Source organism: Gigantopelta aegis, chromosome 4 (assembly GCF_016097555.1).
Source record: "Gigantopelta aegis isolate Gae_Host chromosome 4, Gae_host_genome, whole genome shotgun sequence".
Classification (NCBI taxonomy): Eukaryota; Metazoa; Mollusca; class Gastropoda; order Neomphalida; family Peltospiridae; genus Gigantopelta; species Gigantopelta aegis.
In genome coordinates, this window is record NC_054702.1 from 46,412,626 (window position 1) to 46,434,075 (window position 21,450).

The following is a 21,450-nucleotide window of genomic DNA, read 5'->3' on the forward strand; positions in this document are numbered from 1 at the left end:
TTTAAGATGCTGACTGTTAGGCTATTTCGCTTTGATTTATTCCTTTTAAGGGCGGAATGTAGCCCAGTGGTAAAATGCTCGCTTGATGCGTGGTCGGTCTGGATCAATCCCCGTCGGTGGGCCCATTGGGTTATTTCTCGTTCCAGCCAGCGCACCATGACTGGTATATCAAAGGCCGTGTTTTTGTCAAATGTTTTCAGTCCACACTTCACTATTAGCTTATCTCAGTTTTGATTTTTATGGTGGTTAAAATATTTGTATCTTATGTCTGTGATTAGTTAACAGACATGCATTTCCTAATAAAATGTTATTCTGGTCTTCTATCAAAATGTGTTGAATACTAATTATAAAGGGTCTTTATTACTGTTTTATGATGAAATGGTATTTAATAAATATCTATATGATGCATCAGTATTTTGCAAATGCCACATTTTATGATAACTCAAAACCGTTGCATTAAATGTTTTTATGCAGCAGTGTAAAGGAATCCTATGATCTACAAAACCAATCTAAAAGCAAGTTATGACAAACATTTAATTCAGTATGAACAATTTTATGTATATAAGTACATGTAGCTAAAATGTCGTTCCATTACCACTTGATTTTGCCCATAGAGATTTAAGGCTGAAATAAATAGATGATGAGGTAATATTGTAAAATTTGGTTTACTCTCATTTTCAGTGTGATCCGGCCGGCTGTTTGATAGAACTCTGTATCCAACTAGGCATTATCATGGTTGGTAAACAGACTTTCAACAACTTCAAAGAACTTATTTGGCCGTAAGTATCAGTTATACTCACAGAAAATAAGACTAGATTAATTATGAATTATATTTCATGAATTAAACAAAATTTTAGAAAAGAAAAAATGTAAACCTTTTTTCAGATATCTTACCAACATTTCTTATTACTTTGTTATTTTGTAAGATGTGTTATTCATTAAAATCCTGATATATTTATTTTACAGGAAGGTGATGAACTGGTTCAAATCTCGGAATATAAAATCCGAGGAAAAGAAGCAACTGCCTCAATGGGAGGAAGACTACATCATGACAGAAATGCCTGACCTGGGACTGTTTGATGAATATTTAGAGATGGGTAAGTGTTTTGAACTCAACACAATATGATAGATAGATATGGGTAGGTGTTTTGAACTCAATATAATACGATAGATAGACATGAGTAGGTGTTTTGAACTCAACATATAATACAATAAATAGAGATGGGTAGGTGTTTTGAACTCAACATAATACGATAGATAGACATGAGTAGGTGTTTTGAACTCAACATAATACGATAAATAGAGATGGTAGGTGTTTTGAACTCAACATAATACGATAAATAGATATGAGTATGTGTTTTGAACTCAAATATAATACAATAAATGGAGATGGGTAGGTGTTTTGAACTCAACATAATACGATTAATAGAGATGAGTATGTGTTTTGAATTCAACACATATAATACAATAAATAGAGATGGGTAGGTGTTTTGAACTCAACATAATACAATAGATGGGTAGGTGTTTTGAACTCAACACAATACAATAGATAGAGATGAGTAGGTGTTTTGAACTCAACATAATACGATAAATAGATATGAGTAGGTGTTTTGAACTCAACATAATACAATAAATAGAGATGGGTAGGTGTTTTGAACTCAACATAATACAATAAATAGATATGAGTAGGTGTTTTGAACTCAACATATAATACAATAAATAGAGATGGGTAGGTGTTTTGAACTCAACACAATACGATAGATAGAGATGAGTAGATGTTTCGAACTCAACGTAATATGATAGAGATGGGTAAGTGTTTTGAACTCAACATAATAAAATAAATGGAGATGGGTGGGATATGTTAACCTGGCCAAGCAGTCACTGAATAAATGTAATCTTAAGAGTTGCCTACTTAATGAGGCTGAATTCTTTTATCAGGTTCATCTGTATTTTTATTAATTTAGATTATTAGGGGATAACCACAACAAGTGGCATTTCAACTTACAAACCATTGGAACGAGCATTGCCTGTGTATTCTTCACTGCAGCTACAACCGCTACAATCACTTAAATGGAACGAAAGAAATGTTTTATTTGATAACGCTTAATCCGCTTAAATGGAAAGAAATGTTTTATTTAACGACGCACTCAACACATTTTATTTACGGTTATATGGCGTCAGACATATGGTTAAGGATCACACAAATATTGAGAGAGGAAACCCACTTCATGGACTACTCTTTTCGATTAACATCAAGGGACGCTTAAATGGATCTACATAATTAAAGTTGCAGACCTTAGTTTAAAACCGTGAAAATGGACAGTAAGTTTGGTTAATCTATAAACCTGAAACGCATTTGGAAAAAGTTACAACAGAGTGAAAGTAGTGTCTGTGATGTTAAACAGAGTGAAAGTACAGAGTGAAAGTAGTGTCTGTGATGTAACAACAGAGTGAAAGTAGTGTCTGTGATGTTACAACAGAGTGAAAGTAGTGTCTGTGATGTTAAACAGAGTGAAAGTAGAGAGTGAAAGTAGTGTCTGTGATGTTACAACAGAGTGAAAGTAGTGTATGTGATGTTACAACATAGTGAAAGTAGTATCTGTGATGTTAAAATGGGGAAATACGCTTAAAATATAGACTGGAACTCGTCTCCATAATCATTGCTTCTCTGCAATATGTACGGGGTTTTTTAATATGAAAAATTTATTTGGTTAACGACACCACTAGTGCACATTGATTTAGTAATCATTGCCTATTAGATGTCAAACATTTGGAAATTTTGACAGTTAATCTTAGAGAGGAAACCCACTACATTTTTCCATTAGTAGCAAGAGATCTTTTATATACACCATCCCACATGATAGCACATACCACAGCCTTTGGTATACCAGTCATGGTGCACTGGCTGAAACGAGAAATAGCCCAATGGGCCCACAAACGGTGATTGATTCTAGACCGACCGCCATTCAAGTGAGTGCTTTACCTCTGGGCTACATCACACCCATACTTCGCTGTATTAGAAATGCTAAGATGACCAAAAACATTTCGGTTGTACGAATATAGTTAATCTAAGCAATAAAATCTTAAGTAATGCTTGCTTTCATTTATAAAAAAATTTGTTTAATAGCGAACAATATGCTGTAGTGTTTAAAAACTTGGGTCTGTCACTTTAATAGTAAAACCTGATAATACATTCTGCTACAACCACTTGGTCTGTATAATTAATGTATAATAAAATTAATATACAAAACACTTTCAGGCCATAGGATTTCAAATTTAATGGGAAACACCTTCTTGGTTCTGTGCCTTGTGATCATGGGAACCCATCAGAAACTGTTTTTAAATATATATATATATATATATACATGTATTATTTTCGTTGAATTGCCGTACTCGATATACATGTACAATGTAATAATCATGGGAAATGAAATTTCGGTTCTGTGATTTTATCAACACGCTACCGGAAACAGTCGTTTCTGTGAAATCCTAAAGCCTGCACTTTAAAACGATCATTCCTTTCTCTGTTTATTGCTGCAACTATTAATAAGTCGAAACAATATTTAAAATTTTATAAATATTTAGAAATTTCAATTACATTTTTATCTATTTCAGTCTTGCAATTTGGTTTTGTGACGGTCTTTGTTGCTGCATTTCCCCTGGCTCCATTGTTTGCTCTTCTTAATAACATTATTGAAGTTCGACTGGATGCATACAAATTTGTTACAACTTGGAAACGACCATTAGCTGCAAGAGCACAAGATATTGGTATGAATAATTGTTGTCTTTTGTATCTGCAGTTTTTGATGAAGGTGCCATTAAAATAGGTTTAAACTCACTGCCTATTTTTAGACTTGTTATATGTATATTTTGATTGTTATATTGAAAGAAAAATAAGACAAGGAACAAACAAGAAATCATAGCAGAAATTAAAAGTTAGTTTTTTTTACAAGTTGCTACTTGTTGGCTTTTGGTGGGGGTGGGGGGGGGGAAGGGGGGTGAGATTGGTAGTGGTTAGTCCTGCATATATTTTCGTAAGTTTCTGTACACCTGGTTGTCAGTTTCTGTACACCTGCTTGTCAGTTTCTGTACACCTACTTGTCAGTTTCTGTACACAGGCTTGTCAGTTTCTGTACACAGGCTTGTCAGTTTCTGTACACAGGCTTGTCAGTTTCTGTACACCTGCTTGTCAGTTTCTGTACACCTGCTTGTCAGTTTCTGTACACAGGCTTGTCAGTTTCTGTACACAGGCTTGTCAGTTTCTGTACACCTGCTTGTCAGTTTCTGTACACAGGCTTGTCAGTTTCTGTACACAGGCTTGTCAGTTTCTGTACACAGGCTTGTCAGTTTCTGTACACCTGCTTGTCAGTTTCTGTACACAGGCTTGTCAGTTTCTGTATACCTGCTTGTCAGTTTCTGTACACCTGCTTGTCAGTTTCTGTACACAGGCTTGTCAGTTTCTGTACACCTGCTTGTCAGTTTCTGTACACAGGCTTGTCAGTTTCTGTACACAGGCTTGTCAGTTTCTGTACACAGGCTTGTTAGTTTCTGTGAATCAGTGGATACATGTGGATTTTTCACTTCATCCAGGTAGTTCTTGTGTGTTAATGTGTTGCTTAAATACATTTAATTTATTAAAGAATATAGGATGCAGGGTTAAGAACTGTGCACATTTCTTCTTTCTTGAAGAAATGTAGTTACTGGAAAACATTTATCATTGAAATTAATAGGAAATCTATTCTGTATATATCCATATTGATATGCACACAATTAATGCACAAAGGAAAATGATATTACTTTTAACAAGTTTGATACATATGGGCGTAATAATATCATACTGCTAAGATTGGTTTTTGTGTCTTCTGTGGGCTTTTCTGAATGTTTTTAAACAAACTCCTTGGTTGCTTATGCAGTGGATTTCATATTTAGTGATTGTCACATCTGTGTACCACAGATTTTGTGAGACAGTTTCCAGTCGTGATGATTGTGGGACTAGAGAAATGTACGGAGTTGTAAATTTGGTAATACAGTTTATAGAAATAGCTAATCATGCCTCATAAACTTATTCATGAGTGGCCAGAGTGTCACCTTGTATATATATACATATTATATATCCGATGATTAATAAAAAAACATCAAGGACCCGTTTTTAAAGTTAAAAAGCAGAAAAGTAAGTATTTAAAAATTCATACAAATTTTGAATAATACTAATTTATTTTATTATCTATTGATAGTAAATATTCACTTTGTTGTGTAACTTTTAAAAACTTTGGTCCATGATACAAAACTACATGTAAATGTCGAAACATTCTGTACCATTGAGAAGCTGATCAACAGCTACAGTACACACTGAAAACATTGGTCCATTGGCCCTCCACCTCCTTTACCACAGTCCATAGTCTTTTATTTTCGAAGTGCAATGCAGTTCTTTTACTTTTTTAAGAGTTATTATTCCCCAGAACATATTTAGTTCATCTACCAAGAACTTGTCCACTTATGTGATCACTTTTGACTTTCTCAAGAGGGTGTCCCATATTGAATATTCCATAAGGTTAGTCAGGGGACTTGAGAAAGTAAATTCCAATGTTTGATAAAAGATCTCTTGGAGAAGTACAGAAATGCATTTTATCATAGAAAATAAGACTATACTGTGGTAGAAAAAGAGGAAAAAGATGATAAGCCCATCGGCCAGTGTTGTCAGTACACACTGTATAATTAGCCTTTCAATGGTATATATAAAAAAACATTTACATTAATTTTTTTATCATGCATCATTTTAAAATACATCAAAATGAAAATTATAACATCAATAGATAATATACTCTTCAAAAGAAGAAACGCAAAACGACATTGTCGTAACATTTGGAGAATTGATTTAATTATTGAATGGTGAGTCCGATAATTACCAAATGTTGCAGGATTGTTCACAATTCACTCTAGTCCATTGTGAGTAAGTGATAGGACACACCACCAAGGTCAAGGTCATCTGGAGTCAATACCGGGTGTGGCCTCCGCGTGTGTTGACAACTGCCTGGCACCGCCTGCCCATTGAAGCAACCAGAGTACGGATGACGTCCCGGGGGATGGTGGCCCACTCGGCCTGCAAGGCTGCTGCCAGCTCGGGCAGGGTATGGGCTGTGGTTGTCGCTGTCGGAGGCGTCGGTCCAACTCGTCCCATAGATGCTCAATTGGGTTCAAATCCGGTGATATCGATGGCCAAGGAAGGACATTAATGTTGTTGTTCTGTAGGAAAGCCGTTGTGAGACGTGCTGTGTGAGGCCTGGCGTTGTCATGTTGGAACACTGCGTTGGCGTTGGCCATAACTGGAACGATGTGTGGCCGGAGGATCTGGTCAAAGTAGCCCTGTGCATTCAGGTTGCCCTGCACGTGGACCAGGTCAGTTCTGCCAGTGTGAGATGGCTGCCCACACCATGACACTACCCCCGCCGAATCTGTCCACTTCCTGCACGCAGTTTGCCGCATAACGTTCACCACGACGCCTATACACGCGACATCTTCCATCATGACGTCGGAGCAGAAATCGGGACTCGTCACTGAACCACACCTGTCTCCATCGCAGTTGAGGCCATTGTCGATGAATCTGGCACCACTGCAGTCGGAGTCGACGGTGTTGTGGTGTTAAGATGACACCTCGAACTGGACGTCTGGCACGAATTCCTACCTCACGTAGGCGGTTCCGTACGGTCTGGTCGGATATCCTGCGCAAACCTGGTATTGCTGCGGCTGTGGAGGTGGCAGTAGTCAATCGTTCCCGAAGGTGGCGTACCCGGATGTAGCGGTCCTGCCCGGGGGTAGTGACCCGTGGTCGACCGGATCTAGGGAGGTCACGTGTTGATCCATGTTGCTGGTAATGGTCCCACAGTCTGGAGATGGTGCTTGGGGACACATGGAATGCCCTGGCAACGGCCGTTCTGGATTCGCCTGCGTCTAGTCGGCCGATGGCATTGTTTCTCTGCGGTTCACTGAGACGTGGCATGTCCTGGATTGTCAACTGTCGGCCAGATACAGAGGCCAGGCAAGCGAACACCCTGCACTTTTATACTCTCGGTGTTCATGTTGCACGTGCAGACAACACACGTGCAGTGGTGACATGGTTTGCACGTGGCTGCGTTTTTGCGAATATTCACATTTTGGAACTTTATTGTACAGTAGCTGCGTTTTATCGAATGTAACCGTGGGAATGTGTTTGGGACATGCAATGACCTTATATTCACAAAGCATGAACCGGTAGGAAACATAAAATCGGAGTTATAACCCATTTGTACCCTTTTGCGTTTCTTTTTTTGAAGAGTATATAATAGACTGGTTTTGTACTAAATTTCAATATTCTGTTATGTATATGGGGGATGTTTGTTTTTTTGTTTTTTTAATCATCCAGTATAAAAAAATGTAGTGAACAAGTTGTCTGTTTTAATAGGAGTCTGGTTTGGAATCCTGAAGGGAGTGTCAACAATTGCCATTTTCTCTAATGTAAGTACTGAATAGAAACTAGTTGCTGTATATCTGCCAGGCAATTGGGGTGCAGTAATATGATGTTATGACAATAACTTTCTTTCTGGAAATATTAGGTAAAAATTGTAACAGGTTTTAAAAATCAAATGAAAGGAAAATCCTTCTTAACTTAAAGCATTTCAGATTTTGTAATTCTTTAAGTTTAATGTACTAACTATGGCACATTTTCAACTTAACAATTTAATATCTAAACATGTATTTGCATGCAGTAAACCTGGTGACAATATTACATAATCTATTTACAGTTTGAGTTTGTGATAAAAAAATTGTTTTTAAAAAGATAAGTTATAAAGTAAGAAGGAAGCTACATGTAGATTACATAGCTAATTAATAATTTCATTGCTACCCTTACTACAGTGTATATTTCATTCATACAGCTTTATAAACAAAAATTCTACATGTTCTATATAATGTTCAGTATTACCCATATGGTTAAAAATATCTTGGTACATATCAAAGTGATACGTCTCACTAGAATGCCAAGTGGGACGTAACACTTTTGACGTCACATGATGACATCATCAATTGGCCACTACAACCTTACAGGAACGTCAACGAAACGAGATGAGTGATATAAATTAAGATCGATTATGGGTAATAAATAGGATATTAAACTCGCTACCATTTCGTATCATGTTTATGGCTCTCGTGAAATAATTTTGATTGTCACTCTAAAGCTCATGACAATTGGGACATAAACATGGTACGAAATGGAAGCTTGTTTAATATCCTCTAATTATGTTTTGATGTACATGTATTTGAATAATGACACAACACTTATTTTGTATATTATATTATATAGGCTTGCATCATAGCATTTACATCAGAATTCATCCCGAAGCTGGTATACAAGTACGGTTACAGTAATAACAATTCTCTGGATGGTTACATGGCATGGAGTCTCTCCAAATTCTATGTGAAGGACTTTGAGCCAGAAAGTGTTCCATCCGATAACAAGACTGATGTATTTGGAGTGGTTACCCAATGCTTGTAAGATAATTTTTTTAAATAATTTTATTAACTTAATTATAGTGTTGACAGTTGAGGTGTCAGTAGACATGTATTATTATCATGCAACCATACTTCCTGTGACCCAATGATTAACCCATATCGGATCATTCTAAGTGTCAATATGTCACTGCCTGATAACACTTTCATTGCAAAACTGTTATCTGATTACCCCAGATCACCAACTCGCATTAATATGACGTCATATATTACTGACGACGTTATACTCCCATTGTTAACCTCAGTGACATCATAGCATATAAAAGAGAGAAATTTCTCTCATCCTCAGTTATATGGGACAGAGTTTTCACACGAAAGAAAGCTATGTAAGAAATTTGTATCCCACATGGGATATCACGTGCTTGTGCTTAACATGACGTTCTTTGGTAATATGACGTCATGTTAATGTGAGATGGTGATGTGAGGTCATCAGACAACAATTTTAAATGAATAGTTTGTTATTAAAACTTTCATTATAAAAGCTATCTTGTTGATATGTAGTGGTAAATTATATTTAACACATATAACAAACAGCAAATATGATAGTTTATTTATGATAAAATGGTCAAATAAAAAAGTTACTTTTTCAGCCATCTTTTTCTGTTTGTGTAAAATACTAGTTTATTTATTGAATGGACAAGAGAAAAAGACTCCCATCATATGCAGTGGTAAAAATTTCCACCTTGGGACTTGGCAAGCGCCATCCCAGTTTGAAATTTCCACCACCTCAGGTGTACTTTTTCTATCCCACATGACCATATATGATGGAGTCTTTTAATATTTTGATTGTGCAACATCAGCCAGGTGGTGTATACTGTATTTAACAATAACTTATTGATGCTGGTTTGTTTTTCATGTGGTTGTATCTTCCTTGTATAACGTTATTTGTATTGTTTTTCAGCTACAGAGACTATAGAGACCCATCCTCAGATTACCACTATTCTGTGGCATACTGGCACATAATGAGTGCAAAATTAGCTTTCATCATCGTATTTGTCGTAAGTTTATTGTGATTGATTTATAAGATTTCAAAGAGATTTTTTAAAGTATGTTTGCCTAGGTTTTTAATGCGAATCGTTTGTTTTTTCAATACCTGCCCATTACAAAATAAAATGGTTTGGCTTTTTTGTATTGTTTACTGTTACATTTATAATAAGTAGAGTTAAAAATGAGACCCAAAATTTGTTTTGCTAAGTTGTTGTTAAATATCAGCAAATGACATTACATACATGTATGTTTTTATTTCCAATACAGGCACATGTCACAGATTAGTAAACATGAATAAAAAATCTAAATTTGTTATATATCAGTAAATGTTATATATTTCCACAATATTTTGCTTACATTCTCTTCATACATGACAAAATCATTGCCACTTAAGGTGTGCTTACATATACCAAAAATTTCGATCCCTACTTGACAGAATTGTATAAATCAATGTCATATATTTGAAGAAGAGTTTATCAAAATGAAATGTGTTTATTGTTTATTTATCTAAATTTCCACAATAATTGAATTTTCTGTCTTAATACATGACAACTTTATTGTCATTTAACAAGTAATTACATGTATATAGTAGGGATCTAAATTTTTGGTACATGTAAATACACGTTAAGTGGCAATAAATTTATCATTTATGAAGACCATATAAGCAAAATGTTGGGAAAATATATCAAGTTTATCGATATACAACAAATTTTGAATTTTATTCATGTACAGTAGTATGATTATGAATAGGTCTATGTGTCAAGTGTCTTTCATATAGTAGGGATCGAAAAAAATTGTATATGTCAATACACATTAAGTGGCAATAAATCTGTCATGGTTGAATTGAGTATGAACAAAATATTGCGGAAATATATCAAATTTACTGATATGCAACAAATTTAGAATTTTATTCATGTATACTAATCTGTGTCAAGTGCCTGTGAATAAAGGCTATTTAAAAAAAAAAAAACTATTCAAAATCCTTCATTAAAATTGGCTTTTGACTAAAAGGAAAAACAACCAAAAGTTAACTCTCTTGAATAGTGATATAGTTCATATGATTTTCTCTTGAACTGTAAAAGTAATTTGTATGATTCCTCCACCCCCATCTGCTCTATAGTATACTTACTGAAAACATTAAAATGATGTCGCATCTAAGGCGTCCTTGTTTTTGGATAAAATTTAGAATGTTTAGCATAGATATTTTGTAAGATGCTTTGCAGCGATTACGTGAAAGCAGAAGTAGGACTAACATATTTTATTAATTATTGGGAATAAAAAATGTACAGTAAAAATAGATTTAAACTGTACAATTTACAAGGCTTCTAGAATTTTTATTAAATCCACTAGCCATGGAATCAGTGATTTTTAAAATTTACTAGCCACAATTAAACATTCACTAGCCCTACTTTACTTGGGAGATTGAGCTTAAAAACACTAAGAGTAGGGGATGGGGGTGGGGTCAGGATATTTATATATAAATTTACAAAATAGACTAAAATACAGCATTTGACAACTTGTTTCACTAGCCATCAGGTATGGCAATAGTAGATATTTATTAGCATAACATTAAATATCACTAGCCATGGGAGTGGGGCTACCATAATCTAGAAGCCCTGCAATTTATTATAAAGTTACCCTTTAAAATCATTAACTACTAGTGGTTCCTGAGGTGCATGCCTTTTCTGTTTTACTTAAAGTGGATTTTGAACTATTGCAAACACCAGGATGAAAGAAATGCATGTACTTGGAATTGGCAAACTTGATGATTTAAAACAATGGTTACGAGTTATTTGAAATTCCATGGCTGTAATTATCCAAAATGTTTTACACTGTCTGATTACTAAAATTAGTGACTTTAGAACAATAACTAGTTAAAAAAAACAAAAAACATTCTCTTTCACCTTCCCTTCATTCATCAATCCATCTGTCCATCCATCTGCCCTGATCTATCATCCATCCATCCATCTATCCCATGTGTCCATCCAACCTTCCAAACTGGTCCATTAGCCCAATTGATCCATCCTGGTTCATTTATCCATCCTGATTTTTCCAGCCAGTGCACCACGACTGGTACATCAAAGGCTGTGGTATGTGCTATCCTGTCTATGGGATGGTGCATATAAAAGATCTCTTGCTTCTAATTTAAAAGAGTAGCCCATGAAGTGGCAACAGTGGGTTTCCTCTCTCAGTATCTGTGTGGTCCTTAACCATATGTCCGATGTCATATAACCGTAAATAAAATGTGTTGAGTGCGTTGTTAAATAAACCATTTCCATTTCCATCCTGATTTATCCTTGCATCATGGTTCATCTATCCTGGTCCATTCATTCATTCATTCATTCATCCTGTTCTGTTCATCCATCAATCTACCTATTGTTATTATTGAGGGTCGGTGCATTTTTGCTTTTTGTTTTTTTATCAAACCGTTGGCGGACGAAAATGACCAGGGCCCATATTTATCAAGGAACTTAAGTCATAAAAAAAAACTTAAGTCAGCTAACAATACTTAAGTTTTTGACTTAGATAAGTCATTTTCAAAAACTTAGGACTTTTTTCTTTGTATTTTCCAGATCGCTGTTGGGTTCCTTTCATGGCTAATTGCTTTCTTAGTACCAGATATACCGAGGGAGGTGAAGCTGCAGATTCTGCGAGAGAAGCACTTGGCAAAGGAAGCCCTCTTCAGTGCCAAGTCGACAGCCAAGCTTAGGCAAGACAGAGATCCAAGCAATAGCTATTCCACTACTGCTGGTGCCGTGTCAGAACAACCACTGTACTAGTGGACGGCAACATTCAGCTTTCACTTTCTTCTTTATCAAGTAGATATAATTAACATGACGTTTCCAGCTGTAGCAAGTCTTACAGCTAACCTTTGAAATATCAGATGTTACTAGCTGTAGCAAGTCTTAAAGTTAACCTTGGGTATATCAGATGTAGCAAGTCTTAAAGCTAACCTTGGAAATATCACGTTACCAGCTGTAGCAAGTCTTCAAGGCAAACCCTGTGAAATATTTAACATAGCAAGTCTTGAGGCAAATTCTGTTTAGTGGACATGAGTTTGAAAAGATATCTTGTGCATCCCTGCACATTGTTAATCCCACCTAAACTCACCTGTTTGGTATATGCTCAGGACGAGAAAAATTGCAGTATGGTGTTATACTTAACAGCAGTGGCTGGTGACATTTGCAACTTTGACAAATTATATCATTTATTCTTTTCAAATATCTACTGTACAGTTATTAATAAACACCAAGGAATGTTTTATTTACTGTAGCTATTTATGGGTGTATTAAAGAGTTCTTTTGAGTGACCCCTATATGGAGAACAAAAATGTTAATTTTGATCAGCTTTCATCTGTGAAATACAATGTTTAAAAATGTGAATGCTTTAGAGTTTTAAGTGCTCTGGTATCTGGAGACATGATTAACCTAACCATGACAATTCACTTGGCATAATGGGTTTTTTTTAAAACTCTACATGTTTTCTGCAACTATACATTTTATTAATGTGTTTTGCTTGTGTTTCACACCACCATCAGAGCATGATCATTGGTAATCATGTAATCATGTAATCATGATCATTGGTAATTTTGCCATGTATACCTGTAACATGTTTCCATTTACAATGTGGGATGTTTTATGTGCGTTTTACCAAAGGGCAGTATATAACACAACCTTTGATTTATCAGTCCTGGGGAACTGGTAGGGATTGGGGAGGGGGTATAAAACAGTGTATCTGCTAAAGAGGTTGGATCCTACCCTAGACATTTTATAAATGCATTGATGTCTCATTTACAGCAATGTGTAGGTACTATACTGCCTTCCAATGTCTGAAAACACGAAGTGAAAGTAATGTTATATGGAAACATAGCTTTTGGCATTTGGCAGATTTTCTTACCATATTTTAACACTGTTCATCAAGACATGAGAAAGAATGCCTAGCTATAATATTCTTGACATAGTACGACAAAAAGATAAACACTTTTTACAAAATATAACTGAAAATATTTAGATTTTTTTTTTCTTTTTTACATGTCATTTCATATATTAAAAAAAAAAATCCCAAGTGTTGTCAGTTGACTGTTATTTAATGCAAAATTCAGGCTCTGGTATGCTTCCCAGGTGTCTGTTGCTGTGTAACACTACAATACATGCATCTGTTTATGCTGCTATTTCTTTTTCTTTTGTCTTCAGCAATTTCTGGCATATTAAGCTGAATGAAAAAGTATACTGTTCTTTTTTGTCCAGATATTTAGTTGAAATTTCCCACCAAATGCCTTATACATTTAGCTGATGACTACCGTCTTTTGATCAAGGCAGCTGGTATATGGCTAACTCAGGGTTCTGATTGCTTCTCATTTCCAACAGTTGTTTATTGTATTCTGACTAAGCTGCTATCTGGCCTTGCAGTCTTATATCATCCTAATGCAACATACACAGCTTACGTAAATTCTTGTGTTTTGACAATTAACAATTGTATATATATATATATATGTATGTATGTATATATGTATATATATATATATATCTTGTTATGACAAAGGACTCTTGTTATCAAGTTTCATGTTTGTTTTTATTACACTAAAAAGTGGAAAAGGGTATTCAGCTTTTTGAGCACCTATGGCAAATTAATATGTTTTATGTAACGTAAATAAGTGATGGCATATACAAAATATTTTTAAATGGTGTGTCGATGGAAGAAAAATGATATAGATGATGGATGATCTACAGGTATTTCTAAATAGTTCTTGAGATTGCAGCTTTGAGGTGCCTTTTAAAGACAAAATGTTTCAAGGCAAAGAGTATAGTCCTAGAAAGTGTTTAAGAAAAATATGCACCCAGCCTGATTGGCTTGAAAGGGAATATGTTACATGTTGTGTTTGTGAGCATAAAACATTAAATAATGTTGATAATTTGATGGCCCTGTGATAAGTCAAGAATGTGTTCTTAATAATTTTCAGTTCGTTTTCTATTATTCTGTGTCGTACCAGTAGATTTATTACATGTCAATCATGTTCATTATTGTATGTTGAATCTTTTGTAAATGTGATTTGTATGATTTCAAATTTTTGTAATTTTATTAACACAATTATGCATTATAATTTAGTAGAAAACATTGAGTGCAAATGTGGAATAGCAGTGTCTATTATAATCACTAGAGTTATTAAATTGTTATGGTTTTTCATCACCTTGTTCGATAATTAAACACAGAACTTCATAGAGCTGTTTTCTATTCTCTTAGCATGGTTCTTTTAAAACACTGACCGCACTGTCAAATATTAAATAAAACAACCGGTGCCTGTGTAACCTTTTGCACCAAATTGTATTTCCACTACATAAAGAAAATAATTGCTCAACATCTTATAACACATGTATTTTTATTTCCTTTTTGGGATCCGATGCCTTTATAAGTGAAAAATGTATGAATTAAAATTATCTATAAAGAAATGAATGTGTAGTATTAAAATGATATGAAATGTGCATGTACAAACTTGTATAACCAGTATTTTTACTTTACACTTAATGTATTAAATATTAGATGACTGGTAATAAATGTTGTATTTTAGGGTACACAAAACTCAGTATATTAGTTTTTATAGTTTATAGCATCTACCTTATTTGATATTTTTATTTCAAGTTAATTTATTTCTTAAAATTGTGCTGGGTAAAAATTAATTGTTTTTCTTCAACAATTATTGAAATTGTTATGTCCATCAGTTTGATGTCATGTGACCCAATAATGAGACTAATATGTTTAGCCATTTAAGATATAGGCAGTATTTTTAATGTGTATTAGCTTTCATGCATATATTACAGGGGACAACATTTTAAAATCTTAGGTAACTGGAAGTTGATTCGTGACAATTGTACCTACATGTACATGTAGATAACCAATTGAATGCTCACATGAATTACATTTGCATAATTTAAGCAGTCACCTCAAATTTATATTGAAATAGGTTAATCTTCTGATCAATGTCCGTGATTTTAATTTCAGAATGTGTAATGTTTCACAACATAACTGCTTGGCAGTTTGCATGAATTTAAAAATGTGTAACCAGCACACAAACAGAATGAAGACTTAATGAAATACTGTGCCCTGTGTTATATATTGACCTTTTTTCTTCTGTATATGTACTGAAGAATATTACATACAGATATGTACTGGGTATCAACAATAGCTTGTATGCAAACAGGACTCAATTATTCATTTTACAATTCTTATTTTTGAAATGTTGAAGTCATTAGTTTTCAGTTGTTACTTTGTTTTAGGGGTAATAATCATTATTTTTTTCATAATTATGTTTATAAAGTGTCTGCATGTTCAGATTTTCTTGTTTCAGCACATGTATCTTTAAAATAGTTCCTTTCGGAGACACTGTGTGTCTCTGAATTGATGTAAAATGACTAATGAAAAACATTTAAACATTTTTTTTATTTTTATTTTTATTTTTTTTACATTTTTAGACCATTTTGTTATTTTGTAATTTATCTGTGAATTTATGCATTTTAAAAATGTTACATTTGTAAGACTTTAAACCACCGAACTGAAAACATGGGTCTCAACATTATGTCAGTGAACAGTAACTGATATAAAATGCTAGTTTTGTAACACTATGCATATTGTTTACTTAATATAACAATACAGCTCCTCGACATTTGTCTCAGTAAACTGTGCAATATGGCTGCTGTGTTTTCTCTCACAGTCTTTTGTACTCTGTTGTTACATTATAAAATTAATGGTCTATTTAATTATCTTTGTTCACAGTTTTTTTTCAAAACTGGCACAATAACAAAGGGTATCTATGTTACCGGGTAGTTGGGTTTTTTTAATTGTATTGTTTTCACTATATATTTATATACAGACACTGTATAATATTATGTAACATTATTTTAAGGTTTTTTTTGTGTATTTTGTTTTGCTACTGAATCTAAGTGCCTACTACTTAATGTAGGTTTTCAACATTAATGAAATAAGCTTGTTATTACTTAAAGTATTGTGTTGCAAGTTTTACTATTTTATTTCTATTTTAAGTTTATCCCACGCATCAGAGAGCAAATAAAATGAGAGAAAAGATTACCTGTAAAGGATTTGTAGACTTGACGGAAAATATCATAAGATTTCCAAGAAAGACCTTGCCTTGACAAACATTTACCAGTCAATGGCTCTTTGGGAAGTACTAGTAATGTGTATTTTTGTTTTGTACAATAGCCCTAGTTAACATTTTTATTTGACAGACCCTGCATGCACTTATAACTTAAAATGTTCTTGTCTGACTAATATCTACAAAGTCAAATATACCTTCTCACTAGTTGACTATCAGTTCTGTTATGGTGCATGGGTTGAGCTGTACCAGGCAGCACTCTCCACCAAACTGGAAGACGTATTCTAGCAGAAGTGAATGACATATATACTCTTCAAAAAAAGTAGGGAAACCTGAAATATTAATGTTAACATCAGCTATTAGACCGAACATTTGTTTGGACCACAGACATCCTAATGAAGAACGTTCAGGTCTGTTTATCAACACACCGAACACACATTCCATAGTTTGCATGTGCATCACGCAGTTGCCCTGTACATGTGGGTGGGGTGTCATTCTCAATTTTGACATTTTCCAGGAAGGTCGATTAATCACTGTGGAACATTATTTCTGTCAATCTTTTTCATTCTTTTGATCATACAGTTGTTATTGTTTTGTTTTAGTCATTTTTATTGTTTGAATTTGCAATTTACTGATAAAAAACCCCGTCAACTTTCAAATTTCACTTCTGACCCCAATCGTCCTTCAAGATCTTTGGTGATCATAAAACCTACTGTAATACTAAACTACCAGTTATAATGTTTGCCCAATTAATTCACTATTATCATATAAGCATTCCCCACAGCTAATATACCTTACAATTTTGGCAATTGTAAATTCTTATTAGAGTTCCCCTACTTTTTTTGAAGAGTATAGATTGGTAATACATGTACAATATGAAGAAACCTATATCCTGCAGTTGTCTACCACATCATACCTGATTACCTTTTTAGTAGTACAATGAAGTGACACCATTCCATACTTAGTTTACCAATCAACGATTACTGCTTATGTTAAGCTTTGAAACCAAAAATGTATATGGTTTATGATTTTATTAATGACATAATGTGTTGGAAACAAAATATGTATTATTGCAGTAACAAATTATTATTTTTTAAATACTGTAGCTTTAAAACCTTTTTTCGTGAACAACACTTGCTGAGGTTTGATTGATAATGACCAATTGATTCTACCTTATATGGAGTAAAACACTTCTAAATTTTCAATTTTTGACATTTATTTCTAATCTACATGTATTACATTGTTATCATCATAATTCTTCAATTATTAATGATTTACGCTCTGACCTTTGTGATGTGTTTTTGTTATGTATCATTTTCTTTGTATAAAATGTAGATTTGTTTTCAAAAGATACATTTGTTTAGGATTCTGAATGTTTGTGTAATTTTCTTTCCTGTTCATGAATTTCACTATTTTTAAGAATTATATTTGCTATGTAGTTGTTTATTATTATTATTTTCATTTTTTTACCTTCTATTTGTAGTACTATACATACAATCAATCAATTTATCTGAAATGGATATTGCTCATCAGACTGTTGTGCTCATTCATCAAATTTGTTCTTAAATGTAGATTGTATATTGTGATAATATGTAGTGTTTGCTCATTTGACTTCGGTTTTGTTTTATAAGGCTTTATTTTTCCACTCATCATAATCATCTATTCAGTCTTAATCATATGCTGTTTAATGATTTTATTTTTAAAAATAATTTTCAGTGTTTTTTTTCTCAAAATAGAGAGTTGAAAAAATATTTGACATTTTTGGTGAACCAGAGTAACAGCATGTGTAGTTAGACTATTTGGTATATGCATGTACGCATTGGTAACTTGTATGGGTTAAGCATAACAGATAAGATTATCTGAGAGACCTGAATATACCTTTTTTTCTGGGTTTTTTTTTACAGTATCTGTATTCTCAAACACACCTGCAGAAGGTAAAACAAATATATCCCCATAATCTTTTTTTAGCAAACTTAAGTTTTTGTCATAAATTAAATTGTGTGTCAGTTTATGTTAACAATATCAATTATATATTATTTTTATACATACATGCCTGTACCAAAACATCCCAAAATGTCAGTATCATAAATTGAGAAAGAACAGACATCTGTCTTACTGCAGTTTTAAAATATATCATGTCAATCATAAATGCTTCTTTTTGTTTCTTTAACATCAACATCTGTGGTAACCTTTTAGCATAATGTTTGTCACTTTGGATTTAAAATTAACTAAACTATGCATGCTAAGACGGACTTTCATAAACAATTTTAGAGTTATGTATGAAGTTCATTACAGTGCCTAGGACATCTTCATAATAAACACTGTGAGGTGCTATATCACAGTTATACTTGCTATATTTCCCTTTTTTTTTTACATTTATTTGTAAATAAATAACTACAAAATTAATTGATCTCATGTATGATCTATGCATAAATAACTCAGAAATATTGAAATTGTAATGTGCTTATATGCCGTGGGAACAGAGTGCCATTCAGTAGGATCAGTTCCCTGACTCAATATTTGTTATGACATAATAAAATATGTTTGTTTAACTACACCAATAAAGCACAGTGATTTATTTATCAATGCCTATTAGATGTCAAACATTTTATAATACTGACATATAGTCTTAGAGGAAATCCACTAAATGTTTCCATTAGCAGCACCGGCCTCGGTGGCGTCGTGGCAGGTCATCGGTCTACAGGCTGGTAGGTACTGGGTTCGGATCCCAGTCGAGGCATGGAATTTTTAATCCAGATACCGACTCCAAACCCTGAGTGAGTGCTCCGCAAGGCTCAATGGGTAGGTGTAAACCACTTGCACCGACCAGTGATCCATAACTGGTTCAACAAAGGCCATGGTTTGTGCTATCCTGCCTGTGGGAAGCGCAAATAAAAGATCCCTTGCTGCCTGTCGTAAAAGAGTAGCCTATGTGGCGACAGCGGGTTTCCTCTAAAAAAATCTGTGTGGTCCTTAACCATATGTCTGACGCCATATAACCGTAAATAAAATGTGTTGAGTGCGTCGTTAAATAAAACACTTCTTTCTTTCTTTCTTTCCATTAGCAGCAAGGGATCTTTTATATGTTCTGCCTGTGGGAAAGTGCCTATAAAAGATCCCTTGCTGCTAATGGAACAATTTAGTGGGTTTCCTCTAAGACTATATGTCATTGTTATCAAATGTTTGACATCCAATAGCCGATGATTAATAATTTAAATTTAATATGCAGAAATGTTAAAAGGGCAGCAAAATCAAGACCGTCTCTGTAAAGCATAGACCTTGTTTAGTACCCGTATCCCTTGTCACTGAATACTAGTAGTTTACAGGTTGAGCTAATGAACAATTTGGTTTATTTGTATCATCTAACAATTTAAACCTGTTTGTCTTTGAAGAATGCTGCGGTAATATTCTAAGCTGTACATCTGTTTTGTAATAGCATGAGAGGTCAGTGAGTTTTGTCTCATTTGTGGTCCTTGGTTTTTAAATTCTGTTTAAAGAAAGGAAACATTTTACTATTTTTTTATTATTATTATTGATAACAGAAAAAGACAGACATACACACAGACACACATTGTGTCGTAAATTAGTGTTATAGTAATATTTTGACCCATAAATACTGGCTTTGAAATACTGTTTACTGCAGTTCTGTTGTAACTTCTAGGTGTTAGTAGTTCAGCTTGAAACAATGGTGTTAGTAGTTCAGCTTGAAACAATATATATTAACAACTATATTTTCGTACTAGATTTGTTTTTTTCGTCTTCCAGTGCATAATTGTTTCATTGTATTGTATGTCAAATGTTACGGTATGTATAAACATTAACATTGATCTTGTTTCGTTTTGTTGTTTTTGAAGAATTGGAATGAATTCATCTCACAAATCTTCTCTGAAACTCAGTTCCAGAATTATCTAATTTATATCACCTTTGATATAGTATGTTTTTCCTTTGGACTAGCTTACATGTACCTATAGTCTGTTTGCTTGAAAAGGGAACCCATGAATTGACATATAACTTTGTAATGAATAAAGTTAAAATTCATATAAAAATATATATTAAGTTTTTAAACCCATACCAACTCCAATACAAAATTGTGGAAAAAATGTCAATGTAAATAAAAAAAAGTTCCTTTGCTTCGATAGCAATTCAGCTAAGACTGTTCTAGCATTTTGTTTTCACTTCTGTATTAAAAATGAGATTAATCTATTTAATTTGTAAATTTGTTAAATTTTTTATTTAAACAAATGTCTAGTAAAAAAAAAAGAAAAAAAAAAAGTTTTTTGAGTTGGTATGGGTTTTAAAACTCCGTAATATGTTTTAATATAAGATTTAACATACATGTAGTTATATGCCAATTCATCACTTCCCTTTACACGCAAACGGACTATAGCTTAATCATGCCTCCTTCCTCTAGCATTCAATATACATCTGAAAAAAAGTTAAGCATCCTTGCTGTTTTTACCAGCCTCGGTGGTGTCGTGGCAGGCCATCGGTCTACAGGCTGGTAGGTACAGGGTTCGGATCCCAGTCGAGGCATGGGATTTTTAATCCAGATACCGACTCCAAACCCTGAGTGAGTGCTCCGCAAGGCTCAATGGGTAGGTGTAAACCACTTGCACCGACCAGTGATCCATAACTGGTTCAACAAAGGCCATGGTTTGTGCTATCCTGCCTGTGGGAAGCGCAAATAAAAGATCCCTTGCTGCTAATCGGAAGAGTAGCCCATGTAGTGGCGACAGCGGGTTTCCTCTCAAATTCTGTGTGGTCCGTAACCATATGTCTGACGCCATATAACCGTAAATAAAATGTGTTGAGTGCGT

The 21,450-nt window shown here is 34.0% G+C and overlaps 1 protein-coding gene across 6 annotated transcripts in view; it reads left to right on the forward strand.

Annotated features, from left to right (window-relative positions):
- Window positions 1-15,107, forward strand: part of LOC121370619 (anoctamin-4-like) — a 112,740-nt gene extending 97,633 nt beyond the window's left edge. For all 6 annotated transcript variants that reach the window (XM_041495970.1, XM_041495971.1, XM_041495972.1 and 3 more), the window contains 7 exons: window positions 682-779; window positions 967-1,097; window positions 3,616-3,768; window positions 7,439-7,491; window positions 8,336-8,523; window positions 9,443-9,539; window positions 12,102-15,107. In XM_041495970.1, the coding sequence (XP_041351904.1) occupies window positions 682-779; window positions 967-1,097; window positions 3,616-3,768; window positions 7,439-7,491; window positions 8,336-8,523; window positions 9,443-9,539; window positions 12,102-12,308 (927 nt within the window). In that variant the 3' untranslated portion in view covers window positions 12,309-15,107. The remainder of the gene's footprint in view (window positions 1-681; window positions 780-966; window positions 1,098-3,615; window positions 3,769-7,438; window positions 7,492-8,335; window positions 8,524-9,442; window positions 9,540-12,101) is intronic.
- The last annotated feature ends 6,343 nt before the right edge of the window (window positions 15,108-21,450 follow it).